Genomic DNA, 17247 nt, shown 5'->3' with positions numbered 1-17247 from the left:
CTCTCCGCTCGCCATGTAAACCCCCCTACAGCCAATCCGCCATGTCCGCGCCTATGTACAAACCCCCCACTTCCGCGAAATTCTCCTCCCCCCACCACGCGGTCATACGATATACCGGATGTGGCAACGTCGCAAACCGTTAAGTACATAAGGTTTTGAAAGGGGCGGAGGAGAAGAACGGGGGGAATGATAGGGGAGAGAGCGAGAGAGCGCGCGCGAGGCGGAAAAGGGGGAAAGGGAGATAAAGGGGGACTAGGCGGCTCGGGGTTAGGAGAGGAAGTAACGAGAAAGAACTGGCAACGTGTACGACATTCAAATCTGATCTGAAAGTGTCTGAAACCCAGTCCCGGTTTCTTAGTAAAACAGTGGAAAACGCAGGAACGCGACGAAAGGAAGCCAAAAAAATATATATATATCAATATACATATATATATTTTTCGCGTGTGTATATGTGTGTATGTATGTGTGTCGCGATACCGGTTACACGCGCAATGTGACCGTGTTCAGTTGACTTGGACGTGCTTGTTTAGGCTTGTTTCAACGTGTTTCAAGCGTATTCTCTCTCTCTCTCTCCCTCCCTCCACCCTTCCTTCCCTTCCTCTCTCTTCTTCCCCTAATATATACGTCTTATCATTGTTCCTTCAGTCTATGTACGAGTGCAACAACGCGACCAGGAGTTCTCGATGAATGCATTTTACGTCGAGAGTGCTCTCTGAGAGTGCGCCGTGTGACTTGATCGCGATCAAGAGCGAGAGGGAGAGAGTGTCTTCCTTCCGGTGGTTGCATCGACGCGGCGGTATACGAATTTTCGCGCGCGTCCGGCAGTCGGGCAACTTGGTAAATGTCAGGGGCGCGCGGCGGCATTGTGGCCGTGTCGCGAGGAAGGTCCACGACGTGGAATTATGTGCATAGACATCCAGCCTAACGAGAAGAAGATGGGCGACAAGAGAGTCGATGAGGAAGTTGAGATCGTCGAGGCATACATCAAGAAAGGTAAAGGTTTTGAGGTTAGCGGCTAAACTTAAGAGGTTAGGTTGCCTTGCCGCGCTTATACATATATATATATATATGGCGATGGCGATGACGTATTCGGGATCCTGGTAGGCAACATCATCGGGCCGCCGTGAAGGCGATCGGTAACCCTTGATTTATTTATCTCTTTTATTCCTCCGTCGGAACAGATCGTGCTCTCGTGCATGAATATCATGCTCTCGTGAATGTGTACGTCTGTCTGTATCGCGAGCCGGCATAAACGTGCCGGTAATGAGATATGAGAGTCATCTGTGTCGTTCGATGATTTCATTAAACTAGAATGTAATGTGGACACCACTGATGATGATGATGATGATGATGATGATGATGATGATGATGTTGATAAGAGAGCATAACTTGTTATCTTGGATGTGTGAAGAAAATTCGGGATATTTTTTTTATTTGCAATGTGCTGTGCTTTAATGAATGTTTAGTGATGTTATCTCTTATATATATATATAAATTTTTTAGAGAAGCGTCCGATACAAATATTAAATGTAAACAGATAATCATTGTCGAAATGTTGGACAATGTTTATGATTTTTCATTATTCGTGGCTATTTGCTCGTCAGAATTGTTTGCATAATTTATGACAGGCAGTTTTTAAATATAAGATTATTGAATTATATATTACAGAAACTAAAGTTGATATTAATGAAAATAATACTTATTAGGCTGTCAGTGATATACTTAATGAATATTTTTGGTTAGTGATTATATTCTTTAAATGTATATTAATTTTAATTTAGAAAAAGCCAATATAAATATTAGATTAATATATCATTATAAAATAATTTTATGACAGATATTTTTTAAATATCAGAGACTCCTATGACATATATTATAGACACAAGAGGAGTTTATATTCGGGAAACAAGACATCGATTTTTCATTTAATTAATTATAATTCGCGTTTTTCTGTGCACATTTATTACAGTCAGGATGAGTATGTCAGTTGGATTACTAACAAGTTTCAATATTTGCGTCATTTAATTTCATTTGGATATCCATTCGTTTTGTAGATTCAAGAATTTCCTACATTTCTAGTTATTAAAAATATTGCCAGGACACGAGAAAAAACTCCGAGTAATCAGAACTAACAAATGTTGTGCAATCTCTGAAATATTCGAGTTGCAATATTACAAAGTTGCGCAACATTTATATTAATATGACGTCACGTACACACATACACACACACACACACACACAGAATAAATTTGCTTAAGGCAAAGTGTAAAAGGTACGGCACAGGGTCTCGAAATATATTTTGGATATTCGGTGCATAAATCGAGGGACGTCATCGCGCCCTTAAATTTCCCTGAAAACCTCGCGTTACATTTCCCGCGCTATTATTGCAAAAAGTATGAATTTTCTGTGCGTCGTATATTTGCCATTAAATCGCTTCGGCGCACCGTATGTAATAATAATGCAATACGTTGAAACGCGCGCGCGATGCCCGTGTGCTTTCCGCGAAAGCGCATCGTGTAACTTGGAGCCAGGGGGCTTTACTTGCCACAAGTGCGCGCGACCGGCTTGCTTGGGCTGCGCGCGCTGCGTTATGTGCGCCTTATGTACAACGAGCGAGCGAGAGAGTCGGGAGAGAGATAGAGAAAGCTACATTTATTAGGCGTTCTGGAATAAGAAGGGGAAAAGAGAGAGAGAGAGAGAGAAAAAAAAGAGAGAGAAAGAGAGACATGTGTGCGGCCCCGCGATATACATAATGTATCCGCCCTTATGTACTACATAAGGAACGAGGAGGTGATGTAACAAAGAGGCAGGCTGAGGCCGAAGACTGCCGAACTTTGCCGAGCTCGCGCGAGTTGCGCGCGTGCTTACGATAGGAGCGACGTAATAACGCGCGCGAACCTCGTCAGCTGCTACAAGCGAACGCCGCCATATGCAATTTTGCGCGAGTCGCGCAAAAGAAGGAAAAAAAGAAGGGAAAAAGAATTACGCTTGCGTATGAAGGACGATTTTCGACTTCGACGACCCTTCCTTTGTTGCTCTCTTTTTACGCTCTATTTTATTTTTCGTCGTCCAGAGGAGGGATTTAAGCGGGGAAGGGAGGGGCGGGCAGAAGAAATGACCTTCGTCGTTGTTGATTCTATATGCCGGGAGGAGAGGAAATGCGTCTTATTAACGTTCTATCCTTATACTAGAGTTCCTTACGCATTGCGTAACGTTGCGTTCGTCGTACTTTCGCGAAGTAGCAGGAAATGTAGGAGGCTATTATCATGTCGAGATAGAGAAGCATCGCGCGCGCGAGAGAGAGAGGGAGAGAGGAAACGAATATAAAGCAAAGAGATAGAGAGAAAGTCGAGTTATAGCAGAGAATACGCGGATAGATTGGGGCAGAATATATACATATATCCGGCCGCCATATTGTTCTTTTTAGCAATTTCTCCTCTTCCTTCCCCTCGTTCTCTTCGCGCCACCTACACTTCGTCCTTCTTTCTCCCTTCACTCTAGCCACATCCCCCACCTATTTTCACCCCACTCTTGGGCCAAATATGCCTTCGCTTGGCATAGCAACAGCGGCGTTAGAGGGCTACTATAAATAGATCACTATGACTTTCCAGTGTTGCCACAACAACTGGCCCAACCGTCATGCGCGGTAAAACTAGATACCATCAAGGCCGCAACGTTGCGATACGATATAATCTAATCATGTGACCCAAGAGCTTATACATTTTCGATGTACTATTGTTTTTATATAAGGGATTCTATAAATAGGGATATATATGGTATATAATAGATGTATATATCTATATTGCGACAAATTTCGGAAATATGTACTTGGGAGGAAAGCCTGTTTAGAGAGAGAGAGAGAGTCTAAGATAAAATGTGCGTAAAAAAATCCTTAACATATACATGTATATACAGATCTCGCGGGCTATCGAAGAAACGTATTCGTGATAGTCATTTTTTTTATTGCAAGTTTCTCAAGTATCGATCAAGCGACGTTGCTTTTCCGCGCGCGCGTTTCTATGTATTCGTATACATATATGGTTAAAAAGAGAGGGAATGGGCGTGCCCGGAGAACGCGGAGAAGCGGCAACAGCGCGCTCGTAAATCATGATTAAAATAATAAGTATAATACATATGTAGTACATAGGCGGCCGACGGCTTTTATATATGGTATATAAAGAGCTGCGCAATAGCGCGAACGGGAGCTAACGTCTGGCTGGGTTCTGCGCAACTTCGATACTCCTACTCCTGTACTTGGTACCCCCACCATTGTTGGGGCGAACCCCACGGGGGGAGGAAGGGGGTTGAGTTCCAGGAGCGATGAGGGGTGGCGAATCAAGCGGGGGTGTTAGAGGGAAGAGAGGGAGGAGGGTTTTAGGTATCTGAAACGGCTATATACTCCCGCGTGCGTTTACCAATCTTGGCACTTTGCCTGAAAGAGCATATCGACCGTGCGACGTTGTCACATCGTCCGCGCGATCTTACGCGCCAGTCCTGGCTACTCTTTGAGCGGTATGTACCTAGAGCCTGCGACTGCTCCATGTCACACGATGAGCGCGATCCGAGATGGGCGGCCATTTGTTTAACTATCCACGCATCTCGCTATCGCACCTCATCTGGATCTACATCTAAGGATAATCCTACTTGCGGCTTATCCGAGCGAGTGGTATAGACGATCAAAAACCATACTGAAGTTGGCTTTCAATCGTACCAACCGAAAATTCCTGATATATCTGAATTCAAAAATGTAAGATTATTTCTATGAAATCGTTCTGGGAGAGATAAAACTAGAGGATATATCTAGACAAATGCATAACTGAACACAATTTAAATGGATTGATTATTAACTATTTTCAAGTCAATGTGTAGACTGCTAGATGAGTCACAAATAGATATGGATAGATATGGCATTATTAGGAGAAAAAAATTCAGAGATATCGGGGGACCCAAAACTCTTCTAAAGTTCCCACATGAAGTGTAGTATATAGTAACAGTTACATAGCAATCTATTTTTTTAAATTTAGATTTAATAACTATTTCTAGTGATATTGATTTGATATATGTAATATATAGGATTAGACTCTTTTATTTGTTTGATTGAAATAGAATGTGGCTAAATTTCATTTTTCTAATATAGAGATTGTTTACAGTCTTATATTATTAGCTGAAGTTAATTATATCAAATGTTCAGTTTTATTTATAATTCAAGATTTCTTTATTTAGGGTGAGATATATATTGATAATATTATTGGGGAGGAATTAATATGTATATCAGTCATCTTGGAACACAGAGTTTGCGTATTAATCGGGAAAATTAATTGGACTTGCGTGAGATTGATGATTCTGCCTTATCCTATGCAATGTGAAAATATATCTTTTTTTTATATCTCTCTTGATGTCTTTGAGGTGATCGTACCCATATCGAGAATGACGAATTATCTTTATCAGACACCCCAAATAGCAAGCCTACGTCATTTTGGCGTCGAATGACGTTATTAGACGTCACTTTACGTCCGATGAAAAAATTCGCGGGTGTCTACAGGACGTTGCAGAATCAGCGGATCACTTGATTTCAAAATACGATACTTATCAAATCGTGATGTCTGCCAAGTGTACTTGTAACACCAATTATAATTAAAACACATTTTCAGACACCAGTCGTCGCGGACAATGACATGTTCGCGTCATCACGACGAGCTGTCACTGTTGCATGACAGATCCCGATCCTCCGCGCTGGCTCGCGGATATCCCAAGAATGCCGAGGCCGGTTCGAATGCAATCCGTCGAGGACGACACTGGCGAGCACATATACCTAATACCCGGTACAGTCCGCGCAGAGAGTCGCGGGAGAAGCCGCGGTTCTAGAGGTATATACGCGGACTAGACTATACGGAAATGCGCCTAGTGTCCCCGTGGAGCCGCGGGCGGACAGCTCGACGTTACGACGCGGCCTACGATCGGACGGCCTGAAAATCGAGGGTTCGCACAAAAGAGAGAAGGACCAGGGAAACGCACGAACAAAGTATGGTGTTGTCCTCATACGAGGGTGCCGTGATCTTCGTGGAACCTCCAGCAGCTCGCGGAGCTACGCCCGGAGCATGTACGTAGTCGACGGAGGAAGGACACCGTCTACATACCCCGTTCCCCTGTTTTGCCTATACCCCGTATATCGAGCGCGCTGGTAGTGGTGAATACGGTGATGGTGGTGGCAGCGGTGGCGGCGACGACGACGAAGACGACGACGGTGGTGTAGTGCGGCGACGATGAGAATCTTTCGCGCCACCTGGTATAATCGTAAATCGGCGCACAAAGTGAAACGTCGTCCTCATCGTCCTCACCGTCAAGGGAAAGCGTGAAAACTGCGAGAATCGGGAGCACCGTTTAGAGAAACGACTTTCTCGCCTGTGGATTGTACACTTGAACGTCCACCGTGTTGATACGTCATCCTCGGTCTCTCTCGTCCTCTTCTCCTCCTCCTCCTTCTCCTCTTCCTCCTCCTCCTCTTTCTCATCATTTTGCTCTCCGTCATGTAACATGGATCGCGCGCGATATCGTCGGCGGTACCTGTAGGAGGTGGACGTGCCACTGCTTCATGTTATAACCTCAACGAAAGGGGAAGCACTTGGTGGTGTCTCTGCTGGATCTGTCGGCTTCAGCTGCGCCTCGCGATGTGATTTTGCGACTGAATCAAGGGAAATCCTCTCTTACTGTCTCGAGGATGAGGAACGGCTTCACGGATATACCGGTCGCGAGTGCCGACAGCAGCACCGACGCCATATGGCTCGAGAAAAGCAGTCCATCGCGGATGGCACCTGAGCGAATGTCACTCAGTATGTCTCTTCTTGGTGCATGTCCTACTCGCCTGAATCGCGATCGAGGCTTGTTTAAGCTCGCTTCGGGGATTCAGACCGGTGTCACGTTTGCTCCACGTTTTCTTTCATAGATCCGTAACATAGGACAATGACATCTCGCGTTTGACATCGATGATGGAAGTAGAATGAGGCTCTGATGCGTCTTCTCGTATAATAGATGTAGAGAAAGAGGAAAATTTGTTGTATACCGATTTCTCGAACGAATGACAGATTGAAGTGTCTGAATGAACGTGTAGTTTCTGATAAAATTGTAAAATTGATGTATAAGTTATAAGATTCTCATTACTATTAAAGATTGTTTACGCTGAGGTTTATGTTTTGATAATCGCGACGCGATGCGCCATCATGAGACGCGTCGTGTCATCTCTCTCTCTCTCTTTCTCTCTCTCTCCATCTTTTGAGTGTGCAAAATCGATTGAGAATCTTTAATTAAGAATCGTCACGTGCGCGGCGATTGGATTTTATATATAATATACTTATCTATCTTGACTTTACACGAGACACTTGTTTACTCCTTTATTTACGCTGTGCGAAAATTGTCGCGACTTGAATAGAACAAAGCTTATAAAGAGGATTAATTCGACCATCTTTTAAACTAAAGAAATTTTTTATCTGTATTTTTAATGTACAATGATTGTGTTGTCTAGCAAAAATTTCATTAAATTTATATTCAATGAAATAAATTGTATAATATGTTTTTTTCTTTTTTTTTAAACTTAATTTTAGCATTATCAAAATCTAATTTGATTTAAAAATATCTTAAGTTTACATATATATATATATATATATATATATATATGTGTGAAAAGTTGGAACATTTGTGTAGAATTGGTTCATTAATTTGGCAAGGCTCAATGATTATCGCTATATAAAAAAAAATCGCTTTATCGAACGTATTTCTAAGGATACACACACATACATATGTGTATACACACACACACACACATGATATATAACGTAAATACTTTCGGAAGATAATTAAGTTTGTAAAGCGATCGAGAAAATAAGATTTATTCGGGTATAAAGATATATAAAGATATACATTTTTTGCGTAATTCATCATAGAGGCAACAGACAATGTTGAAGATGGCTATATATACATATATCAGCAAAATTTTTAGTGATGCTTTCTCTCGTAATCAGTTACTTGACTTTCATGATATAATAAAAATCGCAAGCTTTCTATACACATTGTATAAATATTTTATTCCGTGCAGCGTAAACATCTCATCATCAGTCTCAGTATAGATAAATCATATCTTCTTGATGCAGCATGTATAATTAACTTTAAGAATTAAACATCATTAAATCCAAAGACAAGATTCTAATGTGTGTTTCGTTTTCAGGTTTCGATAAAGTAGTTGTCAAACAAGAACGTCCAGATGAAGCGGAGATCCGTGAATTGGCTGCCAAAATGGTGGAAGCGAACAAGACGAAAATGTTAAACATGCCGGCGGTGCAACAACAACAAAGGCCGCAATGCCTGGTACCGCAGCAGCCTAATCTTCCCAGTATTCTTGGATATCTGAACAAACGGCCGACCGATGGAGCCTGTCCGAAACCGTCGCCGGTTATGGAGATTAAAGCACCAGCGCCCGACGACGACAGTCAGAGAGGACGATTCGGCTGGACAAGCTTCGACGAGTGTCACATACCTTATATATTTCGGTCCGGCGAAAAGTATTGCGCCGTACGCATCCTAGAATCTAAGCTTCTCAACAAGTACCTGAGTTATCTTCACGCGGACATCTACAGCTGCACGTGTATAAGGAGTTATTATATCACGGAGGCTGAAAGCAAATTATTCAATGATATTAACACTAAGCACTGTGAGAATCAATTCGGGAGGGACACGTTCACGTGCAAGGATTTAGTGGTTCGTCTCTCGGACGCCAAGGAGTTTTATACGTTTCTCGATGTGTGTTACACGAAATTGACAGCGGGTAGCAATCCGAATGTAACGAGCGGACGCAAGGCGGATAAATGCGGTTTCATACGAATAAACAAAGAGTCTGTGGTACCTTACACTGTAAAGGACGGTCTGCAGTACGTGCCGTTATTTTATTTCGAGGGCGAGACGGAGAACCTTAAGCTGAAGGCGGAAAAGCTCGAGGGCTGGGATCTATCGTACTTGAAGTTCTGTTGCAAGGTACAGGGTATACGTAACGAATTGTTCGCCAGTGAAACGTGTTCGGTGATCAGTTTGAGTGATATTAAGAGTTACTTTCCACCGGGTACCGGCTTCGAGGACTATTGGCCGACCAAGGTGATGGACTCGCAGTTATTGGTCAACAGCAATGGCAACGGTAGCGGCGGTGGATGGACGAAACAGCCACCCACACCGCCTGCGACCAAGCCTGCATCTGTGCAAAGTGCAAATAAAATTGTACCGCCTTTAAACACGCGTGCCACACCGATGCCTAATATAATGCCACGGGGTACTGTCGTGAGTACGGCGCCGCAGATGGCACGACTAGGCCAGTCCAGGCCTGTAGTGACGACACATCCTGCCCATTCTTCTCCATCGGGAATTCCCGCCGGTAGATCGAACATAGTATCGCAACCTATGTTGAATAACGTGCAAGTTAACGGCTGGTCGGGCCTCGTCGGCGGTCAACCTACCTATCAACCGGCGCTCAGTTCTCAAGCTAGTTCCCTCATACGTACTCTGAATATGCAGAATGTAAGCTAATCTCCTAAGCGTATTTCAATCGTATAATAGCAAATTGTTTAATTTTTTTTTTCATTTAATTTCAGTGCCGTATTCTTTACACGCCACATCTCTATTTACCCTTTAGTGTTAAATTTTCGCATAGTTAGATTGCATCAAATGCACAGTCTTTAATTTTCAGCAAATGTCAGCTGCCTCTAAAAGCTATCCTCAACAATCGAGAAGTAGAACAGGCAGCAGCGGGACAACGACTCAATATCCTGTATATCCGACTACAACTATGCAAGCTCCAGTTGCTCAAGCCCAACCACCACCACCTCTCGTACGAGCAACTGTTCACTCCAATCAACCAAATCTTGGGTAAGCATTAATAGTTATATAAAAGTGATGATCTTACTTATTACATATATATACATATATACTCACATATATACATACATTATACATACGTATGTATCTATATGTGCATATGTATGTGTATGTCTATATGTATCAAGTTCACGAAGCTTTAATTAATTTCAAAATTTGTCTTTATTTTTTTCCTAGTTTTCTACCTATCGAACCTTGGCACCTTCATCTTTAATTAAATTTTTTAGTAGAAAAAATGCTACCTCATTTTTAGTTGTTTACAAGTAAAAAAATACAACATCAAAATTTTTAATGTATAATGTATAATCTTAATCGTAATTTTTTATAAAACATGAAGGTATTATTTAAATAAAAAATGTTTATGAAGATCATTTATCATATTTGAAATTTAAATGGCTCTGCATTTTTCTCTCTTGATTATATGAGTAGAAAACGTTAAACAATGCAGACAGTAAATAAGTTTAATTAGCATTTAAAAGTTTTGTAATTTTCATCTGGAATTTTGAATAAAAAATATTTGAAAAATCAGAGTATTCTCGGACAATTTTTTTACAAGCCTTTTAATAGATACTTTGAAACAACTATAAATGAAATATTATCACATTTGCTATATTGAAAATTTTATTCATTAAAAATTATGTGTTAAGTTAATACAGATTTCTTTGGCTATTTTTATGGCAACTATATAGTATTTTCACCTACAGAGTATATGCTTGCTTACGATATATGGAATCAATTAGCACAGTAGTATGATTGTATATACTATATCTTATAAAAATAATTGCACCTATTTCACACTGTAATGTGCGTTATATTATTTAAATTTTAATCACTTAAATCTCTCGTTTTTTGAGTATAAAAATATTAGTTACAAATATACTGCAAAAAATAAGTTTTTGTTTTAGAGAAGAGAATAAGAGAGTATCCCTTTCCTCCAATTTTCCTAATCCAATAAATTAATATATTAAAATATATAAATTTATAAAAAAATTTATGAAAAAATTTATGAATTTATGAAAAAGATAATTTTCACTTTTTTGTATACAGCACATTTAAGCATGAAATATCGATCTTTCATTACTGCCATATATATGTTTATTCTAGCTTGAAAATGATTTTATATATAAAGTATAATTATTTATTATATGTAGAGTATCTGCACTATAGCTTTCTGCATTTGTACATACAATGTATTTTTTTTTTTTTATATAGTTATCCCACCTATGGGAAGGATGACTGGTGAGTCCTTGTAAAATATACTTATAGTCGTATAGATTATCATAAGGAATAAAATAGCATGCAAGTTTATATCAAGTTGATTCATTTTAGAGATAAAATTAAAATTAATACTTATAATTAATCTATATGACTGTCTTTAAAGGTTATTTGCGTGATAAATACATTTACTCAATTGTAAAATTTCTGCTTTTTATATATTAATATATTAATATATTTATTAAAGATTGTCAGGTAATTGAGATAAAATTTGTGCAGTTTTCATGATGGAGGAGCAGAAAGCTGCGCAAACTTTCTCGGTTACTTGATGCATATACTTATGTGATACACATATTTTTATTACAACGCTTACAACGGTATTTACAATGTTTATCATAGTCTTGTATCATAGTGCTGTCAATACGAATAATCTTAGCATCCAAATATGCAAGTAATCAGACCAAGACGTTTGCTGCTTATTTAAAATGATTTAGTGATCAAATTTCTAATATTGAGTTTTCAATTGAGTTTTCAAAGATTAAACAAGTTTCCATACAATTTTATTGGCCTTTTTTGCTTACTTTATGGATAATATAATTTAATATCTATACTATATTTTTTTATATATAGTGTAGATAATAAATTATATTATCCATAAAGTAAGCAAAACAGTAGTGTTATATTTCAATCGATAATTTTATGAGAAATAATATCACTACATGTTATTAAACTTTAATTTATATTATTAATTTTATAATATTATATATTATTAATTTATAATATTATATATATATTCCAATATATATTATACATTATTTTATAATTTTCCAAAATTGCCTGGTCAATTTACCTGAAATAATCGAGTGTTGACAGCACTATCATAAATTTGTTTGTAAAATTAATAAATATATTTATATACTACATAAATTGCTTTTGTATAAATTGATTCTAATAATATTTTGAAATTTTTCATAATTTGAGAGTACACAAAAAAAGTATGTTTATAAATTTAATTATTCTTGTTTAAATGTGTTGTAACATATCTAAGCACAAATGTCATGTAATTATGTAATTTAATCACGCATAATTATCACTTGTATATACAAATTTTATATATTATTATTCCTATCATGTGTATATACAGGTTTTATATTGTTCCTAATGCTGTGATGTATTGAGCACTTTGCTTTAAATGAATAGAAAAGATAAAACAACATAAAAAATTATGCATTTATTTTCATTATTATGCATTGCTAAAGAGGCTAAAGACTATAACAATAGAATAAATAAATAGCAATAAAATGAAAATAATAAAAATTAGTCTACAAAATAGTCAAAAATAATGTAATTTTCTATTTCAGGGTGACCACTACATATGCAACACCTACATTAGGTGTATCTAATGCAGTCACAAGTACATATCCACAGATGCTTGGCTTGAGCGAACAAGTCCAAGCTTTGATGCCAGTACCTACATCAGCATCGACTTTATTACATCAATCAAGACATACACCATCTGTACATAACACATCTCATATGAAGTATCCACCTCCCCTAATACCAGTCAACGGTAGCAGCGGTAGCAGTAGCAGTTCCAGGTATGTATTAAAGTTTATATATCATTAAAGTTTATATATCATATGTATGTATATATTAGAGTTTATATTATGTTTATAGTATATATTATGTATTAAAGTTTATGTATAGTATATATTAGAGTTTATCATTATTTTAGAGGAATTGAATAAGCAGACTTATGGTTAATAAACAGGACATTTTTGTTGCAATATTTTGTTGCGCTCAATTGGATTAACACATTATCATATCGTAAGTAATTTTTTAGGGATACTCGAGGGAGAAAACCATTAATACCGATATCAGAAACACATATGTCAACTTGCCATGTACAACCTTACCAAATACAGAAAGCATTGGTTGAAGAAAAAATGGTACCCTGCATCAACTTCAAACCTTACATCTACAGTGAATTGTTAATAACACTTCCTGACTTTATTAAAAACTTTTTTCCTACCTGCAACATTGAAAATTGTAGACAAGTCCTGACAGATGTTCTACATATAGACTTATATCAAGGAAATAGGTAAGCTAAATATATTCTATGAAATGTTCTCACGCATATAAAATAAACTATTTACTTTATATCAATAAACTTATTTACTTTACAGTCTACAAATGGAGATGTTAATGAAAGCAGGCAAATGTTCTTCGCTAACTGAAGAACTACCTTTAATCCAAGTTAGAAGTGTAATGAAATACATGCCACAATTCAAATATATGTTTAATAGAGGAGATATGGTTATGCCTTCCCCGGCTCATTCGTCTGAAGAGCACCCTGCCAAAAAGCGCCAACGTACCAGCTAGGATTGGCTACAGCCTTACTGGCCTACTTACGATTACTACCATTCGGCGTTTTAAATAAGCCGATAAATAATAATGCGTCGATTTGCGTGCGTAACATCGTTGTGAGACGCACGCGAGATATTTAACTAATCATATCTCGTGTGTGATACGCAACAAAGTACACACGACCGACGATATATACAAGTTTATGTACAGTGACACCACAGAGCTATTTCTTTCTCCAAAGTGTATTTACCGAAAAGAATATGACTGTAAATAAAACTGAAACATGTAAATTTAGAAGATTATAATTGACGATTAAAATCTGCTTTTTTTTATTTTATTTCATTTTATTCAACACCTGCTATAATGGGAGAAATTACTACATTGCTGCAGGATAAAAGAGTTAAGAGAGAAAGAGCATTCTTATTTTCAAATTATCTCCCATCATTCCATATACATATACACAAATATGTATACATATAAATACACATGCATATAAATGTGCGCGTGCAATATATGATATACACATTATTTTATTTCTACCTCTTTGAAACACTGAAAAAAATAATCTTTTAGACTCTTCATTTTTCATAGTGTTCTTGTTACATGTCAATATTTTGTGTTTACTTATATATAAAAGTTCTGTGTTTAAAAATAGAAATTCGGAGAAAGAAAATGCTGTTAAGATGGACATGACTATGGAGTTATTCAAAATGAATAACCTATTTTGCATATTAAATGTATATCAATAAAAAGCGAAAAATGGAAGTAATGCTTCTTCAAGTTCCTAGCTATTACTAGTACGTATTCCGATAACTAGCTGCAAGCTAATTTAAAAATGTTAATCCATTCGTTCATTGTGAGTTTTTATACCATTTTCATAAAATTTTGTTTAATAAAAAAGTGTTACGGTATATAATATCGAACAATTCTTTTCGTTTCAATTGTTTAACAAATACACTGTATACAGGAGAGTGTGATGTATCAAATGAAATGATAAAGCGAAACAACAAATGCCTACTTAATGTGAAAAGATTGCAGTAAGCAATATCTCGTGAACTTATGAAAGATAACTAATGTATAAAAACTGACATGTTCACAAAATTAAAGTTCAAAAGTAAAATTGACAAATTTTTTGTTTCTACTATTTTAATATTTATATTTAAAATATAGTGTCTCTCCCTCTATCAAAATATTGCTGCTGCATCTTTACATTCATATTGTAAACTTTTGCTTTAAGACAATTTAATACGGCGAGTTGTTTGAAATTTGTTACCCAGTTATACTTACATTTTTGTACCTATACTCAACATTTGTTAAAGATAAATATCCCATGATGGGGGTTAGCGTGAAATTTGTCACATGTGATTAAAATATAGAAATATAAAAAAAAATATATATATATATAAATTTTGCGAGAGATAGAAAGAGAAACAATATTTATTCACGTCAAATGTATCACGTGCATCGAAAATGTAATGACGAATCTTATCCGATCAAGATTTTAGACAATATGGCATATTGAGTAAAGACCGATGCAATTGCACTCTCAAAGTTAATTCCAGATTCAGTTGTGACCGCTTCACGCTTAACCCATTTCACATATACGTTTATTTATGCATTTGAAAATGTCCAGATAATGTATATAGAAGGCTATTAAAAACGTATGTAGAGCGTAATTGTGAAGGGAAATGCAATTGACATTCAAGCGATGAAAAGATCTATTAAATAACACATTTTCAAAAACACATTGAAATAGTCTTCCATCTTGATCGATATAATGCGTTACGAATCGAATTTTGTTTAATTTAAATTATTTTATAACATTTTCAATGCACACATTATTAAATGAGTCTTCGATAATTGTCGGTTTATTTTCACTTATAATGATAGAATGCAGGATTCAATAGTGCCCTATGTTTCGGGACAACGTGTATAAGATGCTATTTTATCTCTTCTCGATGTGGGACAGAGATTTAAATAGTTATTATCGACTGGCTATATATACTTTCATCACTCACTAACTTTAGCATTAAGAAAGCTCTAAAAAAGATGTACATGGCAAAAACACAAGTGTATATAAAGAGATAATTATAACGACTGATTCACGTCGAACGTGAATCTTCTACACAAAGCAGAAATTGTTCGTATAATCCTCTCGTAATATAAATATATTTCATTATTTGTAATATTTTTGTTGCATTATAATTTTTGAAAGATCTTATTATTGCTATTGAGATTCATTCTGGATCTCCCAGTATCGTCTATCGTTATAAGCTATTCGAAAGATTGTAGAAGAAAAATTTAAATGATGACAAAAACGCAATTCAGTTATTATTTAAATAAAAAACATTTCAGCGATAAAATATCTCATTTAATTTTGTTACATAACTTTATATTTAGTTTGGTATTATTTGATATTATATGTACATACAACACGAGATTTATAATTATCAAAAATACCACATATATAGATTTTTATATCTTTTACCTCATTTTTTTACAGATGTGAGTAAATTTGATGCGATTATCAAACAATACTATGTTTTGCAGAAGGAGATTAGGACTGCATGTACATATTTAGCAAAGAATAGTACATGTTGATTTTATACATCGTAATTAATTCTTTAGTGCAGCAAGAAATGTTTGTAGAGTTTCTTGAATTATTTTAACAAGAACACACGTACCAATTTTATTTTATTTTACATAACTATGTTGTATGCATTGCATATTCTTTCTTAAAAGATAAAAAGGAAAAAATCACAAGAGATGAATCCATGTCCCCGCGTTTAGAATAATATAATTATTTTTAATATATTAGATTAGCATCTTTCTTTGTTAACATCTGTTAAAATAATATGTATTATACTTTATTACGCTATCGTTTGTACATATAGAACATAAGAGAAATAGAGCTATACTAGATATTTCAAATAAATTCATGATACAATCAAATCAACGAGTTTTCTTACGCGCTCCTTATACTTCATCTTTTATTTTTACTTTTTTTATATTTTATTCTCGAGAATTGATTAAGGAAAGATATGCTTTTTTTATTTTTATCTTACCTTATTTATCTCTCCTACGTTTTTTTATTTTAACTTTTCGAAAGAAATTCAATACAATTTAATAATGCATATGAAATTATTTGATTATATTATGTAGAGCGTTGTGAATAAAAATTAGGGTAGTGATGTTTAAAAAAAAATGTTTAAATCAGTTACTCGTCGATCTGCCGTGTGATTTCCGGAGCACTCACAACCGGAAGTACACATAAAACGATGTTTTGACAGACAGTACATTTTTCGCATTTTATTTTCTATTTTCATTTTTTTTATATTTTACTCTCGAAGTTTTGATCAAGAAAGGTACGTTTTTTATTTCTATCTCTTACCTTTATATCTCCGACGTTTTTTTCTTCCATCTCTGCTGACTCGTCGAAAGGAATTCAATTCACTAACGTATACGAAATTATTGAACTATATTATTTATATTGAGAGAACGTTGTTAACGACTAATACACACGTTTATTTAAAAAAGAAATCTCGTTATTTGAATCGGTTGTTCGTCGACTCCTGCTATGCGACTTCTGGCGACCGGAAGTATCACGTTCCTCGCATTTTATTTTCTATTTTTATCTTTTTTATATGTTTTTTTAAATATTTTATATATTTTTTCATATTTTATTCTCAACATTTTGATCAAGAAATATAGGTTTCTTACTTCCACATATCTCTTACCTTTACGTCTCACGTT

General features: G+C 36.2%; 1 protein-coding gene across 4 annotated transcripts; it reads left to right on the top strand.

Annotated features, from left to right (window-relative positions):
- The first annotated feature begins 270 nt into the window (after positions 1-270).
- LOC114942631 (uncharacterized) lies at positions 271-16446 on the top strand. Of its 4 annotated transcripts, XM_085490320.1 has the most exons (8): positions 4448-4512; positions 5652-6100; positions 8219-9555; positions 9725-9903; positions 11125-11151; positions 12489-12725; positions 12971-13228; positions 13314-16446. In XM_085490320.1, exons 2-8 carry the CDS (start codon positions 6025-6027, stop codon positions 13507-13509), a joined length of 2310 nt encoding a protein of 769 aa, XP_085346446.1. In that variant the 5' UTR covers positions 4448-4512; positions 5652-6024; the 3' UTR covers positions 13510-16446. The 4 variants fall into 4 exon arrangements, with proteins under 4 accessions (XP_085346444.1, XP_085346446.1, XP_029173865.2 ...); XM_085490318.1 differs by lacking the exons at positions 4448-4512; positions 5652-6100 and adding an exon at positions 271-993; XM_029318032.2 differs by lacking the exon at positions 4448-4512 and having other exon boundaries at positions 6033-6830.
- Positions 16447-17247: the final 801 nt, after the last annotated feature.

The sequence above is a fragment of the Nylanderia fulva genome, unplaced genomic scaffold (assembly GCF_048542155.1).
Source record: "Nylanderia fulva isolate GAGA-0341 unplaced genomic scaffold, ASM4854215v1 Scaffold12, whole genome shotgun sequence".
Lineage (NCBI taxonomy): Eukaryota > Metazoa > Arthropoda > Insecta > Hymenoptera > Formicidae > Nylanderia > Nylanderia fulva.
Note: the sequence above shows the minus strand (reverse complement) of the source record. Positions and strands in the feature narration are given on the sequence as shown.